This window comes from Lampetra planeri, chromosome 5 (genome assembly GCF_965212315.1).
Source record: "Lampetra planeri chromosome 5, kcLamPlan1.2.h2, whole genome shotgun sequence".
NCBI lineage: Eukaryota > Metazoa > Chordata > Hyperoartia > Petromyzontiformes > Petromyzontidae > Lampetra > Lampetra planeri.
Window position 1 is genome coordinate 13,415,775 of NC_136111.1, and position 25,207 is coordinate 13,440,981.

A 25,207-nucleotide genomic window follows, 5' to 3' on the forward strand; every position below is an offset into this window, starting at 1 on the left:
AAAGGCGTCCGGGCGTGGGGTTGGTCACCCACTCCCTCGTGTGCCGTTCCGGACTTTATAGATGCTCCTAACGGTTCTTGCCCCAAAATAATGTTAAGGCTATACGGGGGATCTTTGTCTTTGTATGTGTGGGTGGGTTGTTGTGGGTGGGTGGGTTGTTGTGGGTGGGTATGTGTGGGTGCGTGTGTGTGTGGGAGCGTACACGACATTCGCTGTTTTCACTCACAGACAACCTCACACTCGCTGGTGAAAAGAGAAATCCAGAATCCGAAAGATAAACATCCGTTCTCTTCCTCTCACACACAAACACGCCACACACACACCACACACACAAGACAAAGATGCCCCGTATAGCCTTTAAATAGACTGTTGGAAAAAGTGCTGTCAGCACTTTTGTTCGCTCCTCGCTGTTAGCGAGCACCTATGAAGGCCGGGCACGGCACTGTCTCCCCAGTGCTGAAGTTTACACACAACACCAGGTACACACACTACACCAGGTACACACACTACACCAGGTACACACACTACACCAGGTACTCATGAGTCCACCTCCCATGTGCGCCGCACGTCCGCACACACAAACACACCACAAACGCGCCCACACACGACCGGCCAGATCACTATGTAACACGAGTTTTGTTCCTGGGTAGTAAGTGTTATTTTCTAATTGCTTATGCCTCAAACGTACAGACAATGGCTATTATTCCCCACAAACTTTGCTTTTGTGACCAGGACTTTACGTGAAGGAATGACACAAATGCACACCACGTTTTCTCATTGAAAATAGGTACATTTCAAAATATCGCTGTCCTGGTCACAAAAGCAAAGTTTGTAGGGAATAATCGCCATTTCCTGTGCTTTTGAGGCATGCGCAATTAGGAAATAACACTTATTACCCAGGAACAAAAACATGTTTTGTTACACAGTGAATAATCAGCCATGATGTATCAACCGTTGGACGAAGCCCTCCCCAAACTGTCGCCTGCCACAGTCCTTCCCACTCCCGCACCAACATTCTCCATTGCTCCTTCACTCCTTCATTAGTCTCGAGCACATTCGAGCGACGTGTCCTGCCCAAGCGAGCGCTCACTTCCCTTAACCCCCATCACGAGATCTCGAATCCATGCGTTCCTCATTGCGTCTCTCAGTGTCATACCCAGCATGAATCGCTCGCAATCTTCTTCGCACACTTTTCAGCCTTTGCTATGTTTTTCTTTGTCGGTGAAACTGTGTGCGATCCGTAAGCAATCACAAACAACTCGACACATTCGCCAGCAACACTGTGGCCTTACACGGAATATATATAACAGGCGACGTTTCAGGCTATTATCCTTTTCATACAACAAATGCAGCAGCAGAAATATATGCACTGATTGAAAACTTTCTTCTTTAAACACGTTGGTCGTGTGGTGCTTTTCATTAATCCAATTGTAAAAAGAAAATCGCTCTAAACCTCGGCCATCTCATTAGATCCCGATCCGCCTTGAATCATTTCCATAGATATTAATCACGGCAGTGTCCTCCAGTTGCGTTCCTTCCACAAAATATTGTATTTGATTAAGAGTTATCCATATACATGATGGGTGTTGTGCTCGTACACAAATACTGCTCCAGGTCCTCACGCATCCCAGTAGTCAACGTGCCCAAACCAGATTTCACTTTTGGTACATCCAGGGTGGCACAACGTTAGTGGTTCCACTTTCTTGATGTGGCCAATGGCAGTGAATCACGTGATAACCATCGCAAATGAGTGTGTTATGTAATCTTTTACTCTTATTAGCCATATAAATGCGTCGGTGCCACGAAACCTTGGCGACCTTTAGTGGTGCCAATGTTTTCTCTGACCCATTGACCAGTAAGGGACTAACTTAAGGCTGAGTCAACCTAGGGGAGGACGAGTTCAGGATAAGACACCGCTCGCTGTCAGTTGTTGCCTTGAATTAAAATCAGGTAGCCTGGTTCGTAGCGCCGTGCGTTCACCACTGCGACATCGCTGCTCTGCATAAACGCGTAAACAAAGACAAAAATCCCCCGTTTAGCCTTAACAGACTGTTGGGGCAAGTGCAGCTAGCGAGCTCCTATGAAAGCCGACACGGTACGCGAGGGGGTGGGGGTTGCCAGCACCACGTCCGACCGCCTTTGTCTCCCCAGTAGCGGTGTTTTTACACACCGCACCAGGTACACATTTGAGGCTGAGTCGACCTTGGGGGGGGGGGGGGCCGGGACTGGTTCAGATAATCGTCACTGGTGGTGTTGGCCGTGAGCGGGAATCGAACTCCAGTCACCGAGTTCGTAGCGCGGCGTAGCGCGAACCACAGAGCCACCGCTCCCCACACTCTCACACACAGCCACACACACCGCTCCCTCCCCGACACGCACACACACACCCCGTCGTCACTCACGCATGCCTACACACACACACTCTCTCACGCGAGCACACGCATGCGCTTCGTCGGTGGAATGGCATTTTTCGTAAGTCTTGCTGCAACATCATCAAACATTCCGCACTTTGGTTTTCCCCAACTCATAAACTCGGGGTGGGGGGGGGAATATAATAACCGCGCGTGTGATGTTGACGCGCGTGTGATACTGACGCGCCGTGCGCTGGTTCAGAACGTCGTGTGCTCGTGCCTGACCGTCGGATCGCGTGAGATTTGTGGATGTTGGCGACTCGGCTTGTGTAACCTACGCTGTTTGGTATTTCCCACAATCGGTGTCAACACGTACATGGCAAGCAAACTCTGGAGATTTTTCATACGCCGAGTTAAAACGCCGTTCGTCGGGTGACGTTTGTAAAATGTACTGCTTTTCATCTGAACCCGTCGTGCAAAGTGCAGTCTTCAATTCTTGTCTTCAGAATCGCTCTGGCTTCTCGAATTGCGTGCTATGAAGAAGGGACATTTTGCCCACAATGTCGCATATTAGAGATGTTTCCTTTTAAGGCCACGGTGTTATTGACGAATGTGTCGAGTTGTTGAAAAGGTATTTGATTAACACTTGAACAGTGAGCATCGTCTTTACATCCCTATGAAGTGCAAGTCGGGGTGGAGTGGTGGCACTGTGATTAGCGCATTGCGCTATTTACCCGGTGCCTTCAGTTCGATTCGCGGGCACGGCGAACATTGACTTCTGAACCGGTCTTGAGACTCCCAATTGACAAACCCGCACCGACCATCGTGGTGAAGTATGGTCACGCAATTCCCTATGATTGACGTGCAGCAGCAGAAGCAGCATCACGTGCCCCTCTGCCTGTGAGTGAGTGGTCACGGGGCCGCGGTGTTTCTATCCCTGCACGGTGACCAGTGACGGACTTCTCCTGCCCTCGCGATGTTAATATTTGGCATCAGCTCCCTTCAAACAACCCCCACACACAATCGTTCGCGTAGGCTTGGGTAAACAAAAAAAACCTTAAAAGTTAAAGATTTTTGTCGCATATATTTTTCGAGCCAAAATTTCAAACATTTTGGATGTATGATTTGTATAATAAGTATCAGCATTGCCTCGTGTAACATAACTGCCTTTTAAGCCCTTCTAGAACATTATAAGTTACTCAACTCAGTAATGATCGTCTCTAGCTATACGTATAGGGCACCGTCCACACGTCCAAACACAACGATAATTGCAAAACGCGTCCGTTCTTGTGTATCAATGCCGTGCAGATCGTGGGGTCTATTTGACCATACTTCACACTGGTCATTCCGGGTTGGTAAAATATTTTTTGTCTCGCCCCCCCCCCCCCCCAACATTTGAAATTTGACAAATCTCACCAACTTCATGATTCGTGGCGGAGAGCGGTGGGGCGTGCAGTGGTTCGTGCATTGCGATACAATTGGATGCGATTTGTAACAAAGAATCTGACGCTGTCCATAGCCTCCCCTAGGTTGGGTCAGTCTAAAATGACGAGCTGGTGCGTTGTATAAACACATGTAATTGGGGAGACAAAGTCAATATTGCACTTGTAACTACAACACAGGCGATCGGTCTGCACAAGATATCCTTGTGTTTGTGTGGGAGTTCTACCCGCAGCAACTAGGAGGAGAGAGACAGCGAGTGGTGGGGGCACGCTGGCTGTGGGCACAGCTCTTGCTGCTGCTGCAGCTGCTGCTGCTACTGCTGCAGCTATTGCCCTCCGCGCTCGCCTTCTCACGCGGAGCTGACCCCGCTGCTTGCATGGACGGGAGGCCTCGGCACGTCGGGGCGCGGACCCAGCCTCCCGGCACCGCGGCCGCTCGAATCGTCCTGGGCAAGGCGCGCTACCGGCCCGGGGAACACGTGCCGGGTGGGGGCAGACGAGACGCGTCACTGGGGACACACACACGGGACGGTGACACCACGTGGGGCTACGTGTGCAGACACACACCTGGAGCCACGTGCTCATACAATGTCCGAAGTCACGTGAGCATACACACCTCGGCTCAAGTTGTCATTCACTGCACCTGGCGACACACACTCAGAGAAAGACACATCGAGAGACACGTGGGGCTACACACCCGGAGAGATGAAAGCAACCTCCTAGCACCCACTAAGTGCTGGTGACGGCAACACGGCGCCTTTGTCAGGCTAGGTGCACTTTGAGCCCATATGAAGTATCAAAAGCTCACTGCCGTGATGCCACGGGACACGGTTAGGTGTAATGAGTTAACCGATTGAGAGGACTGGAAGACGTACCATCTGCGCTCCTCACTGTACCAAATTCCTGGATTGCGTGCACAGAAACACACACATGGTGACAGGCACAACCTGGTTGCACACACACACATACACACCTTGGGAGTATAACGTTAAAACACAAATGGTGGAACGCCGGGGCACACGTGGTCAATGACACATCCGGCGAGGTACGCATGGAAACATACACACACACACACAGGGAGACACACACCCGGCGAGACCGTTGGCCACATAGGCACCTGGTGAGACATAGCTAAGCACACCGGCCGAGACACACCTGGAGCGAGACAGTGCCTCAAGACGACGATCATAAAGACCGCCTGCTCCATCGTGGCTGAAGTCCCCCTTGTCTCCGCTCGCTGCCCCCCCCCACTCAGTGATCATCAGGAGCTCGCGGGACTTCATGGGGTTCTTGCTGCAGGCGAGGAGCGTTCCCACGCCCCGTGTGTCTGGAGACAGGTCAGTTGCCCCGTGATTCGGAGCTGCTTGGCATGGACATGTACTCTAACACCAGCCCTATCGTTAACCCCATCCCCTTAGCACGCTGGCAAACCAGACACTACTAACACCAGGCCTATCGTTAACCCCATCCCCTTAGCACACTCGCCAACCAGACACTACTAACACCAGCCCTATCGCTGACACCCAACCATCCTCCGGTGCTCTCTCCCCGTCTCTCGCGCTGTTCTCTTGTCCCCAGCGGCCCGGGAGACGTGCGCTTGGTGGGGACGTTCACGCACCGCCCCGCGGGGACGCACCTCCTGCGCTGCCCCGCGTGGGGGCAGCCCCCGGGAGACGCGGGGCAGCCGCAGCTGCCGCAGGGCGGGGCGAGCGTCACGCACACGGACAAGTCGCTCAAGAGGAACCTGTCGTTCGTGTGGCGAGCGCCCGTGGACGGCGCACACGGAGACGTGAGGTTCATGTGAGAGACGGGGATGAGACCGGGGATGGACCGTGGGCCACAGTCGTCGGTGGTGTCAAATCCACGTGGACAAACGCAATGATATTCATACTCGTAGTTTTTTTTGGTAAAAGTCACGTAGGTAAAAAAATTAAGTTAATAAAAGTAAAATAAAAAATCACGACGTTTCGGAGGCAACACAAGCTTCCGTCTTCAGGTGGAACCGTCACAGCACGATTGCTGTATCAAGTAATACAGCGACGGAAGCTTGTGTTGCCTCCGAAACGTTGTGATTTTTTATTTTACTTTTATTAATTTTATTTTTTACTTACGTGACTTTACCGAAAAAACCTAAGAGTATGAATCCTTGCAGTCACGAAAGCTTCAAATCTAGAAACAATGATATTCGGCGTTGTTTAAATACGGAATGAATGACCACTGTCGTCTGTTGTAGTCGATATTTTTTGGAGGAACATCGCCATCCATTGTGGTACTGTTGGAAAAAAAAATCTACTTTGACGTCTCTATGCACTCTGCAATCAAGTCGTGCCGAGGCCGTGCTGAGCCAACCCTTGCCTGATTCTCGAGGCGCCAGATCGATTTTTTTCCACCGCAGGAGCCGAACATTGCCACCTACGCCACACGGAATGAAATATCCGACACGGTGGCGCTTTGTCATCACAATGTACTGACCGATGTTACATGCAATGAACGCGTCATTAACCCTGTGCATGGCACTGCTTGGCCCGGAGACGGTTTCAGATGTATTGTGAGGCCAGTATATCATGGTTTGGTTCTGACTCGGCACGAGAAATAGCCGGTGGAAAACCACCCGTGATGCGAAGACACCAGCAGCCTCGGATGTGCCAGTTGCAAAGGGGTTATTGTTAAAACTGCCCCACTATCGGCAGATGAACGGAACAGGGATACAAAAATGTAAGGAGAAGAGTTGGCGGAGCTTGGAATCGTCAGAATCCCATGTTCCCGTAGTTTAATTTGCTCAATCCAAATCCATGCCATCGCCGATCAGGTGGACGGTTAAGGACGGGTGCATTGGGCTGTCATTTGTCGCTAATGTTGTAGAACTTTGGAAGCAAACATTGCACATGGGCACCAGAATCATGCTGCATTTGCCAAAATTTGTTTATATTTAAAACCGAGTTTACACTGACATAGGATAGAGACTTATTCAGAGTTTCTTGACATAGTGATTCACCTTCATCATCATCAACATCATCATCGTGTCTTGTACTCTCGGCTCACTCTGGTTCCCCGCACGTCTGTCTGGCAGGGCCTCTATTGTGCAGTCCTACTTCGTGTTTTGGTCCGACGTGGAGTCGCCCATCCTGCGCGCTCACCACGACCCCAGCGGCGACGACAGCGTCCAAAACGAGATCGACCTCGCTGCTGATGATGGCGGAGGTGACGGAAAAGGTGATGGTGAAGCCGATGATGGTGATGATTACACTCTGTTAAGAGGAACCACCAACGCGTCGTCACTACCCGTCCACCAAAACCTACAAGCCTCTTCGCCTCCCACCCAACGATGGGGAGACGAGGCGAAGACCACAGCTACAGTGACAATGACTACGATGATGATGGTGACGACACTGATGATGACTTCTCCGTCAACCACTGGGGAAGTCGGTGAAGACTCACCCCGCGCAGTCATTGAACTCGTCACCCACAAGCTGGGCGAGGCAACTCAGACTGCAGACGTCGCGGAGCAGGGAGCTGCAGGAGGTGGTCCAGTTGAAGGTGGACATCTCCAGGAGGTGCCCACCTTGGCGTGGAGTGATGATGAGTTCACGAGTGGTGAAACTCCAGGAGGTTTGACCACGGGTGGAACGTGGCCAGTGGAAAAGTCTACCGTGTGGATATCGACACGGCCAGCGTCATCCCCATCATCAGCAGCAGAAATTGAAGCAGCAACAGTAGCTGCATCATTATCAGAAGTAACAATAACATCGCCAGCAGCAGCGACAACATTAACATCATCAGCAGAAGTAGCAGAAGTATCATCACCATCATCTTCTTCTCTATCAGCAACATCAACGATGTCTTGGTCCACTTTACCAGAAAGTTCCCCATCAGCATCGACAGAGTTAATATTGCCAAAAGAAGGCATGACACAGATAGGAGCTCACAATAAAGCTGAAGTGACCTCAGTAACAGGACCACATGGACAGAGAGTGACAATTGCAAATACCCTAACAGCCAGCGTGATGAATAACAACAGCTGGTCGACTACTGGATCAGCAGTAACACAAGTCACAGAAAACACTAATGATCATGAACTAGCCGCTGGTGGTGGTCATGGTGATGATTTGGGTGGTGGTGGCAGTGCTAGTGATGATGATGCTGATGATGATTTGAGTGAAGCGCATGGACACTCTAGGGAAGGTGGAAGAGCGGATGGAGCTCCGGAGAATGAGGATGATGGCATCGGAAGAGGGGACGAGGAGGATGTTTCCATCCCCTTCAATGTTGATGTCTACGACCACCGTGGCGACATTGACAGCGGTGGTCGCAGCAATGCATATGGAGATGCCAAAGTGGTGGGCCATGGTGAAGGTGGTAGTGATGGTGACATTGATGTTGGGGATGATGGAGACACTCTGCCCCATCCTCAAGGCAATGACGAGGCGGCAAGGGGCGATGACTCCTCTAATAACCCTAATGACATCAACACCACAGAATCAAGGGATGGAGAGGCAGATGGAGCTGCTGGAGCTGCTATAGCTGCTGGAAGTGGTAATGGAGCTGCTGCAGGTCATGGTGGAGCTGCTGTAGACAGTGATGAAGCTGCTGGAGCTGCAGATGGTCGTGGAGCTGCTGGAGTTGGTAATGGGGTTGCTGGAGGTGACGACACCGCTGGAGGTGGAGCTACTGGAGGTGTGGACACTGCTGGAGGTGGTGGCGAAGCTACTGGAGGTGGTGGAGCTGCTGATGGAGGTGGTGGTGGAGCTGCTGATGGAGGTGGTGGAGCTACTGGAGGTGGTGGTGGAGCTGCTGGAGGTGGTGGTGGAGCTACTGGAGGTGGTGGTGGAGCTACTGGAGGTGGTGGTGGAGCTGCTGATGGAGGTGGTGGAGCTACTGGAGGTGGTGGTGGAGCTACTGGAGGTGGTGGTGGAGCTGCTGGAGGTGGTGGTGGAGCTACTGGAGGTGGTGGTGGAGCTGCTGGAGGTGGTGGTGGAGCTACTGGAGGTGGTGGTGGAGCTACTGGAGGTGGTGGTGGAGCTGCTGATGGAGGTGGTGGAGCTACTGGAGGTGGTGGTGGAGCTATTGGAGGTGGTGGTGGAGCTGCTGGAGGTGGTGGTGGAGCTACTGGAGGTGGTGGTGGAGCTGCTGGAGGTGGTGGTGGAGCTACTGGAGGTGGTGGTGGAGCTGCTGGAGGTGGTGGTGGAGCTACTGGAGGTGGTGGTGGAGCTGCTGGAGGTGGTGGTGGAGCTGCTGGAGGTGGTGGTGGAGCTGCTGGAGGTGGTGGTGGAGCTACTGGAGGTGGTGGTGGAGCTGCTGGAGCTACTGGAGGTGGTGATGGAGCTCCTGGGGTTGGTGGTGGAGCTACTGGAGGTGGTGATGGAGCTCCTGGGGTTGGTGGTGGAGCTGCTGGAGGTGGTGGTGGAGCTACTGGACGTGGTGGTGGAGCTACTGGAGGTAGTGGTGGAGCTACTGGAGGTGGTGGTGGAGCTACTGGAGGTGGTGGTGGAGCTACTAAAGGTGGTGATGAAGCTGCTGATGGAGGTGGTGGAGCTGCTGGAGCTGCTGATAGAGGTGGAGCTGCTGGCACTGCTGATGGAGGTGGTGGTAGACTTGCTGCAGGTGATGGTGGAGCTGCTGCTGGAGGAGCTGCTGGAGGTGGTGCTGGAGGTGACAGAGATGCTGGATCAGCCGTGTCTCCCCCGCATGCCCTGGGAGTCTCGGCCGTCTTGTGTCTCCTCCTCACGCCTCTCGCCATCCTCATCCTCAGGAGATGTGTACACAGGTGCGGCAATAGCGGTGGGCCAAGATGGTGGCGACGAGGGTGAAGGTTGTAATGTAGTGGTGATGATGATGGTGGTGGTGTGAAGCTGGTAGATGTGGTGACATTGATGTTCTTTTTTAGTGTGGTTGATGTAGATTCAGAGCAACAACTTCCATTTCACATGCAGGTGATCAAGCCAGATAATTGATGTTGATTATAGTTATTGTAGTGGTTATGACGAAGGCTTATTAACTATTCTGCTTCTTAGAAGAGTAACTATTGATGCAAATATTGGTGATAGCGGTGGTGAGGATTCGTTTTTTTGCCGTAACAACCCTTACGAGTTGGCTGTCGGGTGGTGGCGGGTTTTAACGACACATTTATTTATTTACGCGATCTAACCCCAAAAAAGCCTCGATTATGGATGATATTGGTCGCGTGTTGAGCAGGTTTACATTGTTACTCTTGGTTCTATCGGTAAAGTCACGTAGGTATAAAGTAAAAGAAATCACGACGTTTCGGGCGCAACACAAGCGTCCGTCATCAGCTGGGACAGCATGGCCTGCTGCTGAAGCAGACTGTTTTAAAAGGTTTGAAAATTGGGTGTAGCCAATATACCTCCGTGACTTTTACCGAAAGAACCAAGACTATGGATTCCTGCAGTCACGAAAGCTTCAAATCAAGCTTTACATTGTGTTGCGGCTGCGGCGAGCTCGTAGATCCGAGCCGTGTGCGTGCGCGCGTGTGGTTCAAGTTCAAGTTAATTTATTAGGTATAGCCCTGTGAGCCATTCGGCTCTTGAATCGGGTGCAACCGCGATAAACAAAAACATGAGCAAAAAACATCTTAAAGTGAATATGTGACTAAGTGCAAACAGAAAATCCAAGAAAAGACAGCAAAATATTGCAGAAAAAACACCGTGTGCAAAAATCCCAGTGGGATGCAAGTCAAACAACAACAATAACAACCACAAGACAACTTAGTCTTCTTGGTTCTTTCGGTAAAGTCACGTAGAAAGAACCAAGAAGATGAATCCCTGCAGTCACGAAAGCTTTAAATCGAAAGACAACATAGATTAAGGCCATCAGTCTAACTCTGTACTACAACAAACAAACATGGCTAAACCAATACACTTTTCGAAATCACCAAAATGGTGCTGGTGCCTCCCCTCTCCAGGAGGCGACGGGTGATGATCGTCACCCTGAGGGTCACGGCCGTGGAGCTGGAGGACAGCCCGCGGGGTCCCCGGCGCAAGCGAGGCGGACGAGGAGAGGTCGCGACGGGGCCGCGGGGTGAGCTGGGGGGGCTGGGCAGACACAGCTACAGCCTGGGCCAGTTCCCCGGGGGGCGCGACGGGAGGGAGCCGGGGGATGGGAGGTGTGTGTGCGACCGCGGCTGTGTCGGGGTCTACCACACCACACAGCGATACGTGTGAACACCCCCCCACCACCCCGTGTGTGTGTGTGAGTGAGAGTGGTAGTGTGGCGGGGGAGTGGTAGTGTGGCGGTTAGCGCTACGCTGCGCTACGAACACGGCAACACGGAATTCGATTGCAGCTCACGGCCCAACACCAGTGACGATTATATGTGAACCAGTCCTGAGACACCCCTAAGTCGACTCGGCCTCAAATTAACAGCCGGCCTCAACGTAACACCCGGTGCGGTGTGTAAAGATCGCAACTGAGAAGACAAAGGCGTTCGGGCGTGGTGCTGGCCACCTACCCCCTCGTGTACCGTGCCGGCCTTCATAGGTGCTCGCTAACAGCACTTACCACATCAGTCTATCAGTTTGTTCAGAATATATACGGAGGATTTTTGTCTTTGGTGTGTGATGGGGTGTTTGTGCCAGCCCCCTCCCCCCCGACCCGTCACGATATGTTACAAAAGTTGAAAAGTTCGGATTAAAAAAACCCAGTCCATTCACACACACAGTGGCTATCAATGCACGGGCTACCGTAACGTAAGAATATAATTTACCCACCGCATCGACTGCGTACTTGGTTATGATTAAAAATAAAAGTTACCATGTAAGACCCACTGAGCTATCCAGTAGAGCTCTTTTTTGCACAACAGACATCGCCACAAATGATCGTCCAATGAAGTGGCTTATCATATGGAAATTGATAGCAGCCAAATACTCTAGCAGTCAAATCGCGTGGTGGGCCATTGCCCCTGGTGCAAGGAATGAAGGGGGCCCCTTCTGTCCAAATCGCTCCCCCCTCCCCCGCCCCCCTCTGTGTAGCCCGGCGCCTGGGCCACCCCTCCGACTCGTTGGCCCCGGAGCAGTTGAACCGCCTGCGCACTCGGCAATCTACGCCCACTGCACGAAACCGATATATACAATATACATACATGGTAGTAGGTTTTTACCCTTTAAACTGGCACAAAACTGACACCTTTATACAAGGCATCATGTTTGCAATAACCGCAACACAAGCAGTCAAAATGCAAACAAAAAGAAACAACTCTGATAATGGTAATGATATGCACTGTCCTTGAAGTTGATTGGTCCACACCCGAGACAGCTTTCTCTCTGATAATTACCATTATCAGAGTTGTTTATTTTTGTTTGCATTTTGACTGCTTGTGTTGCGGTTATTGCAAACATGATGACTTGTATAAAGGTGTCAGTTTTGTACAAGTTTAAAGGGTAAAAACCTACTACTATATTTTGCCACTGGTAAAGGAGGTCTCATAGTGGCGCTGTTGGTGACAGAAAATGTAGTGGTATATGTTTAACATCTTTATTGTGGGTGATTGCGGATGATGATTTGGTGTTTTGATGATGATGAAGAATGTATAAAACCATACAATGTTATCGATTAATCCGCACACGTAATATTGTATTAGCTGTAGAATGCATTCCAATTTGTTCATATCCATATGATTTATATGTAGCATAATTCCAAGTAATTTTTTTCACTGTTATCAATATTGCTTTCTACAGAAGTCTTATATAATATATTAGATTATGATGAATCTTGATGATGACGGTGATTGTATTGTTGATGTTGATGACAACGATAAAGCTGTCAAGTATACTTATGCTACCATTCAGTTGAATACACTGCTGTTAACTGGCCTTACAATGACGATGATGCTGCTCGTGCTGTTTGGGATTCAAGTGGTTATACGCGCAGATTTTTCTGACGACGATGATGGTCGCGGTGGTTATCATGACAACACATTCCAGTGGATGAAAATGGTACTGATTTGTAATATGAGGATATATCCGGCTCACTGACGTATCACAACTCGTCATGGTGATTGGCTCTGCCGGTCCTGGTTTACAGCCAATGGGGGGAAGCCTGGGGGCATGGCCCTGACGTGACGGAAAGGTGACAGCTATAAGGATTGGTTCTGCTGGCTTTGGCCACAGCCAATGGGGAGATGAGTCAGGGGCGTGGTCCCGGGAGATGATGAGGGAGCATGGAAGATTCCATGCAGGCTAACGACGATTGGCGGAAACGTACCACGTGACCCGGGTATTAAATAAGGGTGGAGACGAACGACACGTGGTCAGAACGGGAACGAACAAAGGGGGGAGGCCACGCGGGAGCAGGGCACCGAGTTGCCACGTGGCAGTGCGTCTCTCTCTCTACATCTGTCCCTCTCACGCTGCCTATCAGCAGCGTGAAGTAAACTGTAAGATAAGTTGAATAAAAGACAAATTCCAGAAGTCGCCTCAACGAGCTTTATTACAGATTGATGATGACAAAATGGCCACCATTTACGTGGTGCCTAAATGAATAAACCGCCCCATGGAGGTGCATCAGTTGGGTGTGGTGGAATCGCTGGTGCTGATAATGCCGTTCTTCCAGAGGATGCTACTCTTCAGCATGGGGTTAGCCAGGAGGGAGACTTCGCAGAGGCCTAGGCTGTCCACCCGCCCAGGCAAGGCCACCGTGAGGAAGCGGCCAACCAGCCAGGGCGGGCAATGGAACTCCATCGACTGTCCAGAAGTCACGAATATGTCCTGGTCACATCTGCGCCGTGAAACATCATCATTGGCTTTCTTTAAAATATTACATTGATAAATTAATTAGCAATACTTCATTGATATCAGTTTCAATCATGACATCATAAACAACACAACACTACCATTGGTCGTCATTATGGGCAAGGCCGTCGTTTGTCTTGGTCCTATTTATCACCAATTGAATCATCGGCCAGAGTATATCCACTGCTGGATGAATGCCTCCCCACAATCCGCTTCATTGCTGTGCGAGCGGATTTCATCTCTGCAGGCGGTCGTCTCCTTAGTCGAGTCCTCTCCATTGACTGCCGCTCCACTGCGCGGCCAGGCTGCCCATGAGGCGACCACTCTTTACTCAGTTGTACTCTGCATTGCATGGATTCGACAGCGAAAAATGAGATATGCCAACACCCTTAATATAATTCCCTTCTGATTGAGAGTCGTGCTCCCTGACCACAGGGACACGTGTTCACCAATCTACCTCCCTCTAAAGACAAGTAGTTTTGGTATTTGCGCCATTCCCATAGCAAGGCCCTCGTGACGGTGACCGAATACCAATGAAGTCACCTGGCGATGACGTGGGCCCAGCGGCCGCGCGTTCGCCGCTTGTTGACGAGGTTCGTGGTTTGAAAACGGCAGGCCGCCCTGGTTATTACTACGGGCGTTAAATATCCCCTGATGTCATTCGAAACACTTTGGCCAGTTTCTGCTGACGTCAAAATCCAAATTTGCCAAATTTTAAAAATGGCCTGCAAAATACTCAATTGGAACGACACAAAAGCAACCGCCTCTGTGAAACACGACGTCCTCCATCGCGAAAAGCCTTGCGTTACAAGAATGGCAAAAAAAATGCCAAATACGCTCAAACAATCATGATGAGGTGGTGAGATGCTGCACGCATCTGACGCTTGCTAAACACGTCCCGCATAACTCGGAGAGCGCTCATTCAAATTCAGGCAGACATCTTGTGTATGCATTCTCCTGTGTCACGCATGACGTAGACTGCACTTGATTACTTTTTGAAGGAAAGTAAACATGGTGAATGTGACAGATATGTAGAGTACCGCGATGAGTGGAGTTTCAGAAATCTTAGCGTGGAGCACGTCTTGGGTTGTTGGGTTTTTTTTAAACTGTGCCCCTCGTGGGGATAAAGAGGGGGGTATACAGTTGTGAGCAATTCACAAGCAATTCTGTGACGTGATCTTCCAGGGCTGTTCTCCGCCAGAGGTTGCTGAACTGCTGCTGCTGCTCGCTGTGGAAGTTCCAAATCGAAATCCCGCCCGTCACCTCAGGACACGACACCATTGCAGTGGAGTTCATTTTACACGTCGGCTTTCACGACCTACATTGATCATGAGTTTATTTGGGCTCAGGCCGTCATATACCTACAATTTCAATGGTTGTAACTGTAACCCTCCACCACCCAACAGAGCCAATCGAATTAAGTGGTCACGTGGGCAAATTATATGCCAATTGATTTGGTTTCACAGCGACCCGGAATGTCGAAAAGCAAGCAGATTTGGGAGGTTAATAAGGAACAATACACTCCACACCGCCTCGTAACGTGGGACAACTCACATGCCGTTGTCCTCCCGAGTCATCGAGTTCCCGACGCGGATCTCGGCTCCGAACAGACGGAGGCCATTGATGTCCCCACGACCGGCGATGGTGACGCTCTTTACTCTGTAGCTGCGGGAGAGAAGACGGCGCGAGGAGGCGTGGGGCTTAAAACGAGAGGCCCCGTTGGGCGAGGTGACAGGGCACAGAGAGGAGTTACGGAACCGGCACAAGATGGAAAGAGGACGCACGAGGACGGACAGAGGGGAAGACGAGCGCAGCCGCCCGTGGCTGTATGCGCAACCGTGATGGAGGCGTTCACCTAATTTGGCTCATTCCAGCTGTGAGTTTTAAACATATGATTTAATTGACATGCGCTGAATGCACTTCTCAGGTACCTGTTTAAGGTATGCTGCTATATTGTTGATAAAGTTGCCCATTAAGGTGTCTTAAGGAGTAGGTGTGACATTTTCTAGGGTTTTTCGTGACACAGCGGAGCTCTACGAATCTTTGAAAACGACACGTACTTTCTATTTACAGTATATCCCACTGATGGCACAAATGGAGTGTGTAACAGGGCAACGCGTGACGAGTCAGGATGACCTACAGCAGCATCATGTCGAGGCGCCACCATGGCTCCCAGTCCATGTCCGTGATGCTGCACCCGTGTCCCGTGGTCACCGCCGTTGAGGTCATGCAGAGCGTGGAGGGCGAGTCATTGTCCACGCGGCTGTCCAGGGCCTTCCAGGGCCCTGCACCAGGCGCCACTTTGCTCGACTGAGACGCCACTCCGTACATCAGCACCTCTGCATTCAGTAAAGACAAGGCAGCCACCACAGCCGGCGCTGGACATTTATTCGAAGAATATTCATATACTAATATGGGCGCCACGGTGGCGAGGTGTTAACTACCTTGCCTGGTATGCAGGAGGTCGTGGGTTAGATCCCGACCCTGACGTCTGCTGCATATTTGGAGTTTACGAGTCTCTCTCCGTGGTCGTGTGGATTTGTATCCGGGTCCTCCGGTTTTTCCCTCCACATTTGGAAACATGCGTTTAGAGTATTTGGCTGCTTTAAATTTCCACGTAATAAGCCACGTCGTTGAGCGATCATTTGTGGCCAGGTCGAGTGGTTACAGAAGTTTCACCAATTGGGCTGCCATTTGGTGACTGTAAGGGAATGTGGGGTTGAGAGAGTCGAGTGGAGCAGCTCGGTTTTCTCTACCAATGAGATGAAGCCTTTAGAGTACAGTGACGCAGGTGGATTTCTCATCCAACCAGGAGGGGCTGTTAGCATGATTATTTAACGCCAGGGCCACTACTTCCACAATCCGCTGAGTTTGTGAGTAGAAGATCGTTGGGGAAATTGAAAAACGAATTTCTTTACAACCGATTGTTGTGTTTAGTGTGTCATCCTTCTCCCGCACCTCTGATTGGCACGGCTGGCTACGTACGGTGCCAAAGAAGTTAAACACACATACATACATATCAGGTGTTGTCAATTTGGGCTGTGAGGTGGCCGGGAGATTCCGCTACGGCAATGGGCTGAATATCACTTCGCTGAGCTCCCCATTTATCTGTGGGGTTTCTTCTCCCTCGTGCCAAACGTCCATTAATACAACTGAAATGAGTTGTCTCCGACAAGGTAAGGAGCTAAGTTGTTTATTTAATAAAAGCTCGGTACAGCCACACGTCTCCGTCTTCCTCCTTGCGGCTTCCACTCTCTGCGTAGCTACGCTGCCGCGCGCCACGTGACGCTCACCCGCTCTCCAGCACACCGCTGGCTGACGCTGCGCTAAGGAGCGGCTGGGCGGCTGAAGGACGAGCAGCCACGTGGTTGATGGAGATGGCGGAGCAGCAGCGACGGGGCTCCTCTTCAGTCTTCGACACACCGACCCCTTCGCATTGCTCCGTGTCCCGCTTATATCCCCTACCCAGGTCTAAGCCCCGCCTCTGGCCACGCCTCCCTGGTGGAACCTTCCCGAACGTTCCCGAAGCCTCCCTGGTGGAACCGCCTCTCAACTTTCACCCAGATATAAACCCCACTATGGATAAGTATGGCTGTAGAATGAAATACATGCCCCATGAATAATCCAGGCGATGGCGCTCTCAATACACAACTGATCAAATGTCCCAATGCAGTACCCTCTGTAAAAATGTTAAGACTTTTCATTATCAATACTGCAATAGCACATGAGGCATTACAATACTTTCACAAGATTATTATGAAGTCATAATTAGTACTCACGAGTTCCCTCTTTCAGTGGAGTCGCTGATACCATGATTTCACAAATGTAAGACGTCACAATGCTATCTAAATTCAATGTCACATATCTGCCATTTATTCCTCCACAGTTGTAGGTGGACATACTGCTTCCTTGATCCATCTTTATGTCCTGACACCTGCGCACTCAGAGACACGAGCACATTTGCACAAATAGATTGCAGATGTTGAGGATTCTGAGGGATCAGGAGATCATGTGGATTCTGTGAGATCTAAGAGGTCTATAAGGTTCTGAGATTTCCATAGGTCTGTTGTAACATTCGAAGATATGTAATAATCGTGCCTAACAACGCATCAGTTCGCCAATTAAAATTACTTGCCATACACTCATTGAATCACAAGCGTAAAACTAAATAATTTTCAATTCGTGTCTGTTGTAAGTTCTCCAAATAATTGATGCAATTAATTTGTATTAGTTATTATAATGACTGGATTGTTAAACTTGACAGCGAAGGCTGCAAAATTAGAGTCTAGATGAATAGAAAATCAAAGGTCATGTAACATCAAGTTCGCTAAACGAAATTCTTTTTTTTGGAGAGACACAACTGTAAAACACGCGACAATAATTGAAGGTGGTCCAGAATCAAAATGATGATATTAACAGGCAAGCGACAGCAGGTTTGTGTGCTGTTGGGAAAATAAATAAAAACTTGATAATGAAAACTAGCATACCAACGTACCTAAAAGAAGAAAGTTTTCAATCATTGAAAATTGCCACAGATGATATAAGGATCAGAAACATGGTTCACTGACAAAGAAAATGGAACCAACGCTGAAAAGTGCACAGAGAAGAAGCATAGTGAAATATGCATGCTTGGAATTCCACTCATGGGATCAAAGGAGGAACACAATGATTGGAGACCAAATACAAAATTGGAGACGTCATGTTGACGAAGACAAGTAAGTTAGCTTGGGCAGGACATAGACTTCTAGATTTGAAGCTTTCGTGACTGCAAGGATTCATACTCTTAGGTTGTTTCGGTAAAGTCACGTAGGTAGAAATAAATAAATAACAAACATAAATAATACAAATAATAGAAATAATAATAGAAATAAAATAATAAATCACGACGTTTCAGAGGCAACACAAAGCTTCCTTCATCAGGTGTAAAAAGGCACATCAAAATAACTGTAGTGTATAAAAAATAACTGACCTACATTTATTTTTATTATGTATTTTTTATTATTTATGTATTTTTACCTACGTGACTTTACCGAAAAAACCTAAGAGTAGGACATAGACTTTGTTGATGGTCGAGACTAATGATATAATGGAAGCCAAAGGAGGGAACCGACTCCGAGGGCACAAGAGAGGGCAACCACTTCAGAGGGTTGCTGTGATATCATTTTTCGCAAAACCGTACAATATATTTTTTATTTTTTCATTCATATGACATTCATCATCACTTTCCCAAAACATGATTCTACCTCACATTTTCTTTTTATTTTATTGTTTCGTGCTATGCTGTACTTCCGGTGCTAATGAAGATCACTTACTAGTTTTTTCAACCAACCATTGCACCTTTAAATTGTTATTGCTTATAACACACATTCTGACGGTAAAGTCACGTAGATAGGTACAAAAAATAACAAAAAACTACGACGTTTCGATCGCAACACAAGCAGAGAGACACAACTGTAAAACACGACCGCTTGTGTTGCGATCGAAACGTCGTCGTCGTAGTTTTTAGTAATTTTCTATTTACCTATCCTGCAGTCACGAAAGCTTTAAGTGAAGATTTAAACCACATTAAACTAAGCAAATTGTTCGGTCATTGAGCTACCATGCTGTCAAATACTCCGAAACACATTTTGTAAAGCACTCATTTAATGGTTAAGAGCTATTTATTTATAACTTTCGTATTTAATGATGATTTATTACTTGTATGTTATTTTTCGAGAGCTGAACTTTTGTAAATATCTGATAATGCTGGTTGTAATCTCTAGCGAAACGTTGTATAAAATTGTTCCAAATGTTACTTGCATTTAAACACTCCTTCGGATTTGCTAAAAAAACAAATCAATTGGCATGTTCGCCCACGTGACAACTTGATTTGATGGGCCCTGTCGGGTGATGGACGGTTATAATTAAAATGGATCTTATACCTACACGGCGATTTAACCCAAAATAAACAAATTATGAACCTTGGATAAATTGGGATATTGCGAATCACAATATTGGTCGTGAAAGCCTACGTATAATATTTATTTGGACCTTACATTGAACAATGTCATAGTATCAACATATTTCGAACCTCCGATTAGCACGGTTGGCTGCGTCCGGTGCGAAAACACATTCCTGCTGCGGAGGGAGCTGGTAGGAACGTTGGGTTGCTCAGTCAATGGCCAGGGTCAACTGCGGCGTGGTGTATTCCGCAAATATGGCCGACTGTGAGGGCGGGCACAAGCCGGCGTGAGTAGGTTAAACGTTGAGTTTTATAAGGGCACCACGGGGTGACCAGCCCCTCCCTCCCCACCCAGCCCCACCCCTCCCACCCCCCACCCAGCCCCACCCTCCCCACTCAGCCCCTCCCCACCCTCCCCTCTCCACCCAGCCCCACCCCTCCCATTTTTGGATGCACGACGGACGGACACAATAATCCCCTGTGGGCTAGTGGAACCAGGTGGTTCCTACCATTATAAGTTCAACATAGAACTGGTTGACCTGACCCCTTCAGTAATTAGTAACCCGACATTCGCGACAACGATAAAACCTACAAATCTTGAATCATGACCCGGATGGTGACTTATTAATTATTCTCAATTTGAAATGTGACATAGTGGATGTGAATCGATTAATTAATACCCAGCTCCCGATAGATTTGTCACTGGAAAGGGACCTCGGAAGGAGTGCTATGAAATCTACTTCTGCGGGGTTGTCCTCTAACACGGTGGTCGCATGAGCTGTGTGAAAGCTCAAAATGGTTACCTCGTCTCGTGTAACGACTTGATGCCAACCGACATAAGTGGAATCAAGTTTTGGAGAATATTTTATATATGTTGAAGTTAAATTGTGCCTTGACCACCTGAATGTGAAACTGCAGTTGTTGTTCTGCATCTACATCGGCCGTACGAAAGAAGAGGTTAAATTGTAATTGCGCGAGATATTCAGGACCACGAGTCGTGGTGTAACAGCCCTCTCGCGCACGGTACTTGGAATTGTTGCTCCCTTGCTGGCCGAGGGAGTCGCCCACGTGGATAGAGGCCACGGGAGTGATGTAAAAGAAGTTGTTGATGTTCCACACGATGGACACCGCGTGCACGGCGGTCGAGTTGACCAGATCCACTTGCAGAATGTCCGTCGTTTTCCAGTTCATCGGCAAGCACGTGTCTTTGTCCCCGTCCGTGATGACGGTGCTCGTGGCCCGAGCTCCCAGTGCGACGTTGTGATCTGCACGGAGGTTTGGGAGGCGCACGGAGAGGGGCGAGCGGTGAGTTCTCGCTATCGCGCTCGTTGGAGGCGAGGTTCTGCGACGACGGGTGCAACGATTAATCGATTCAACAATCTTCTTGGTTCTTTTGGTAAAGTAATGTAGAAGGGAAATAATAAAAATAAAACATAATAAAATAATTCTCACGACGTTTCGGCCACAACGCAAGCAGCCGTCCTCAGGTGAAGAACAGGTCTGTCGGGAAGACAGCGTCACCTGAGGACGGCTGATTGCGTTGTGGCCGAAACGTCGTGAGAATTATTTTATTATGTTTTATTTTTATTATTTTATTATTTCCCTTCTACGTGACTTTACCGAAAGAACCAAGAAGATGAATCCCTGCAGTCACGAAAGCTTTAAATCGATTAATCAATGTCAACTCTTAAGTTTGTGGTACATGCATGGAATTGCGTGTGTTAAAATCCATGTTTTTCAATGTACATGTCGTATGTAATGTGTTTGTGACCCCCTGCGGCCACTAGAAGCTGCTTCTACATTTACCACGATGTAATAAAACAAACATTCCTGGATAAAGTTTGCAACCTTGGATTGTGAGCGTGGCAGGCGATGGGTTACAGCTCTACTCTTAACCTTCATCTACCGGTCATGGGTGATGTATGGTCAAACAACCCCGATGACCGACATGGCGCGAAGAGGTATTCATTGAGCAGTGGCTACACAAAGGACTCGCGAATTGAATTGACGTGCATTGCTTATACCGATCACGAACAATTTCCCGGAGATTTGAAATCGCGGTGCGCAAGAGATTCGCACTGTCCAAACGGACACTGGGCCACCGTGGTCAAATCTGTTAGCAGACCAGCACCAATAGTGGAAGTCCCTCATTGCTTTGGCGGGAGCCAGGATATCTATGGGACGACCTAAAAAAACACAATACCTTGATTGTTAAACCCGAAGGGCTGCTGTACGCTACTCGAGTAAAAATTATTGATTTAGATCAATGTATTTGTTTGCCGATGAAGGCCTCACCGAGACTCAAGTCTCGTTCTGGAGGGTGCTGCGTTGTGAATACTGACCAATTCCTTTATGTGCACGTAGTCGAAATCGAAGCCAATACCCACATACGGGGGGACAATACTTCAAGTTCAATTCATGTATTAGGTATAGCCATGTGAGCCATTCGGCTCTTGAATCGGGTGCAACCGCAACAAACAAAAAACAAAAACATGAACAAAAAACATCTTAAAGTGAAACTTAAAAGTCTGTCCCGATAGGCCAACAACCAACTTGCTCCAATGCCTCGCGAATGAACGTGGCTACCATGCAGGATGGTGTCCCGCGCACACAATGATCCCGTCTTGGACATGAACCCAAAAACTGCCCCAACTCATCACTACGAAACGTAACAGGCTGCTTGCCAATACAATGTAATCTTCTTGGTTCTTTCGGTAAAGTCACGTAGAAGGGAGGTAATAAAATAATAAAAATAAAACGTAATAAAATTATTCTCACGACGTTTCGACCACAACGCAAGCAGCCGTCCTCAGGTGAAGACCAGGTCTGTCGGGGAGACAGCGTCCGACAGACCTGGTCTTCACCTGAGGACGGTTGCGTGCGTTGTGGCCGAAACGTCGTGAGAATAATTTTATTACGTTTTATTTTTATTATTTTATTACCTCCCTTCTACGTGACTACCGAAAGAACCAAGAAGATGAATCCCTGCAGTCACGAAAGCTTTAAATCGAAATACAATGTAAGTTACAAACAACACGAGGATGCGTTAAAAACTCCCGGTTAAGCATTATTGTTTTGCTTTTGAGTGCTCTTTCCAGAATATTTGTGTATTAACACGTCGGCTTTCGCGACCAATGTCATCCATAATTGAGTTTTTTTTGGGTTAGATCGTGTAAATATATAAATGTGCCGTTAAAACCCGCCACCACCCGACACAACCAACTAGTAAGGGTTGTCACGTAAACAGAACGTGCCAATTCGTCACTAGTTGGCTGTCAGGTGGTGACGGGTTTTAACGACACATTTATATATTTACGCGATCTAATCCAAAAAAAACTATATTATATTTGTGCATTGATTGAAACTTGCTGTTTTCTGGGCTGTCAAGACGTCGCACGTACGAATTTGTCCAGTGCCTGTGTATCGATACAACTCAAGGACACGCTTGACAATGAACAAGCTCCGTTAGAATAGACTGCGCTAGCCGGATTGCTCGCTGTGTGTTCCCCCTCAACCTCCTCACTGATGGCGTTTAATCCCCAGTGCCGTCACGCGCGGCCCGTATGATGTGCGCGTGGTGGTTGGTGCCTGGGGAGGGCGAGGCGCTTACAGACGGAGTCCTGGGATGAGACGACTTCCCAAGACAACGCGCACAGCCAGAGCAGCGTGGCGCCCATTGTGGATGATCCTGCAGAGCACGCAAACATTCCCTGTACAAAAACACAAAGATCCCCCGTGTAGCCTTACCAGACTGTTGGGGCAAGCACTGTTAGCTAGCAGCACCTGTGAAGACCAGCAGCGCGGTCCACACGAGGGGGTGGGTGGCCAGCACCACGCCTGGCCGCCTTTGTTGTTTCCCGAGTGGCGATATTTACACATCGCACTAGGCTACAAATTTGAGGCTGAGTCGATCTAGGCAAAGCCCAAGACAAATTCAGACAATCGTCACCGGTGTTGGCTGTGAGCAGGAATCAAACTCAATTTAGTAACGCAGTACGCTAACCACTACACTACCTACATTGCCTTATACCAAAGACAAACCACACAAAGCAAAAACACAAGCACGTACATTCGTACATACTCTTGCAAGACGCATTATGTAACACGATACACTTGGACAGGTTTTGAGATCTGAGCGAGCCAAAGCCGTCTACGCGACTGGAAAAGCATGAAATCATGACCTATGAATGGGTCCAGCAAACGGCTATGATTGTGGTCTTTTGGTATTGGCGTGCTCACTTTGGCAATCGTAACGATCTTGACTTAAAGCTTTCGTGACTGCAGGAATTCATATTCTTTGGGTCTTTCGGTAAAGTCACGTAGATAGGTTAAAATTAATCAAATAAACAAAAAAACTACGACGTTTCGATCACACCACAAACGATAGTCATCAGGAAAGATCCTATAGTTTAGTGGAAACCCTCCCCGTAAAGGCGGTTAAACATTGATCTCCACTTAACTATAAGATCTTTCCTGATGACGATCGCTTGTGTTCTGATGGAAACGTCGTGGTTTTTTGTTAATGTTGTTTTTATTAATTTGAACCTATCTATGTGACTTTACCGAAAGACCCAAATAATATTATAATCGTAACGATATTGATGGTTGTGTTGGTGTTTCTAAAAACGGAGTTGACCCTGGCTGATGGCAATGCTTAAGGATGCTATTGCTGATTACGATAAATGGTGTTGCTGTTTCAGCTGCTGCTACTGGTGGCGCGGATGCCAATGATGACGATAAAATGGTGGTAAAGATGAAAATTCGTGGTGAAATAGCGATGAGGATGATGATGAATACTGCTACTTTTACTGCTGCTGATGGTGATGATAACTGCTGCTGTTTTGATGACGATAACTGCTTGCTACTGACGAATTCCGCTTTTGCTGATTCTGAAATGTTGCTGTTGCAACCGCTGCCACTGTTGATGATGACGTTGTTGCCATCACTCACCCGTGCAGCACGAGGGGGAGTTGAGCTTACGGCCTCGTGTCTGATGTCCGAGTAGCTCAGCGCGGGTGGTCGCGAGGGAGCCCCGCTTTTTAGGGGCAACATTGCGGAGGGAACTGGAACCCGGCCCCCTGCGACCGTGTGGAGTAGCCCGAGGCGGACGGATATAATCACCTGGTCATGTTTCGAGCTCCGTGGGTTCACCTGCCCGTTAGCTGACCGCATCTGGTCGTATCAAATAACATGACACACACTCATTACGTCCCCTGTGTTTAACAATCGCCTACGTGTCACGAGTGCATTCGTATTTGAATAGGGCGGGTTAAATTACTAAATGCGGAAAGATGTCTTGTGGTGGGTCGCGATTACTGGAGTTTGGTAAACCTTGTATGACGTAAAACTTTCCGTCGCCGAATAACATCTCAAAGCACAATGTAAATAAATAGCTTTCAATGCATTAACAACAACAACGAAAATAATAGTATACATTGAATTAAACGCAATAATTTAAATAAGTCCAGTGAACATTACAATGGTCTGTAATAATACTAGATGAGATTTTACACAAATCCAAACAGGGCGAATTCTCGTTGTGTTCTACCCAATTCCAATCGTGCTACCAGGTGTGTTGCGATCCTTGACGCTGCAGTCAGTAACCGTGGCTTTTTTCCAGACTCGATTTTAGAATCGAATCTTAGACCCTGAATCTTGACAATTCGTAGAATCCCTGCGACTGGTTGCGTAGACCGGGAATGAAGTGGGGAGAGGGGGGCACCTTTTTTTG

General features: G+C 48.6%; 2 protein-coding genes across 2 annotated transcripts; one reads left to right on the forward strand and one right to left on the reverse strand.

Annotated features, from left to right (window-relative positions):
- The first annotated feature begins 2,531 nt into the window (after window positions 1–2,531).
- Window positions 2,532–13,517, forward strand: LOC144718575 (uncharacterized). The gene is made up of 6 exons (XM_078593948.1): window positions 2,532–4,279; window positions 5,049–5,130; window positions 5,372–5,593; window positions 6,864–8,622; window positions 9,002–9,557; window positions 10,713–13,517. The coding sequence occupies exons 1-6, from the start codon at window positions 4,171–4,173 to the stop codon at window positions 10,724–10,726; spliced, it is 2,742 nt and encodes a 913-aa protein (XP_078450074.1). The 5' UTR covers window positions 2,532–4,170; the 3' UTR covers window positions 10,727–13,517.
- On the reverse strand, window positions 13,216–24,493 carry LOC144718927 (uncharacterized). Its single transcript, XM_078594556.1, has 7 exons — window positions 24,427–24,493; window positions 23,087–23,164; window positions 20,504–20,741; window positions 17,315–17,469; window positions 15,676–15,874; window positions 15,090–15,200; window positions 13,216–13,521 (listed from the first exon to the last, which is right to left on the reverse strand). The coding sequence occupies exons 2-7, from the start codon at window positions 23,151–23,153 to the stop codon at window positions 13,308–13,310; spliced, it is 984 nt and encodes a 327-aa protein (XP_078450682.1). The 5' UTR covers window positions 23,154–23,164; window positions 24,427–24,493; the 3' UTR covers window positions 13,216–13,307.
- Between the last annotated feature and the right edge of the window lie 714 nt (window positions 24,494–25,207).

Excerpts from the sequence above, each read along its gene's own strand:
- LOC144718575 (XM_078593948.1), top strand. The coding sequence starts at position 4,171 with ATGGACGGGAGGCCTCGGCACGTCGGGGCGCGGACCCAGCCTCCCGGC. Across the intron at positions 5,131-5,371 it reads CCCCGTGTGTCTGGAGACAG|CGGCCCGGGAGACGTGCGCT; the intron begins GTCAGTTGCCCC and ends TCTTGTCCCCAG. Across the intron at positions 5,594-6,863 it reads CACGGAGACGTGAGGTTCAT|GGCCTCTATTGTGCAGTCCT; the intron begins GTGAGAGACGGG and ends TCTGTCTGGCAG.
- LOC144718927 (XM_078594556.1), bottom strand. The coding sequence starts at position 23,153 with ATGGGCGCCACGCTGCTCTGGCTGTGCGCGTTGTCTTGGGAAGTCGTC. Across the intron at positions 17,470-20,503 it reads CAAGGGAGCAACAATTCCAA|GTGTCAGGACATAAAGATGG; the intron begins GTACCGTGCGCG and ends CTGAGTGCGCAG. Across the intron at positions 13,522-15,089 it reads ACTCGGGAGGACAACGGCAT|ATGTGACCAGGACATATTCG; the intron begins GTGAGTTGTCCC and ends TTCACGGCGCAG.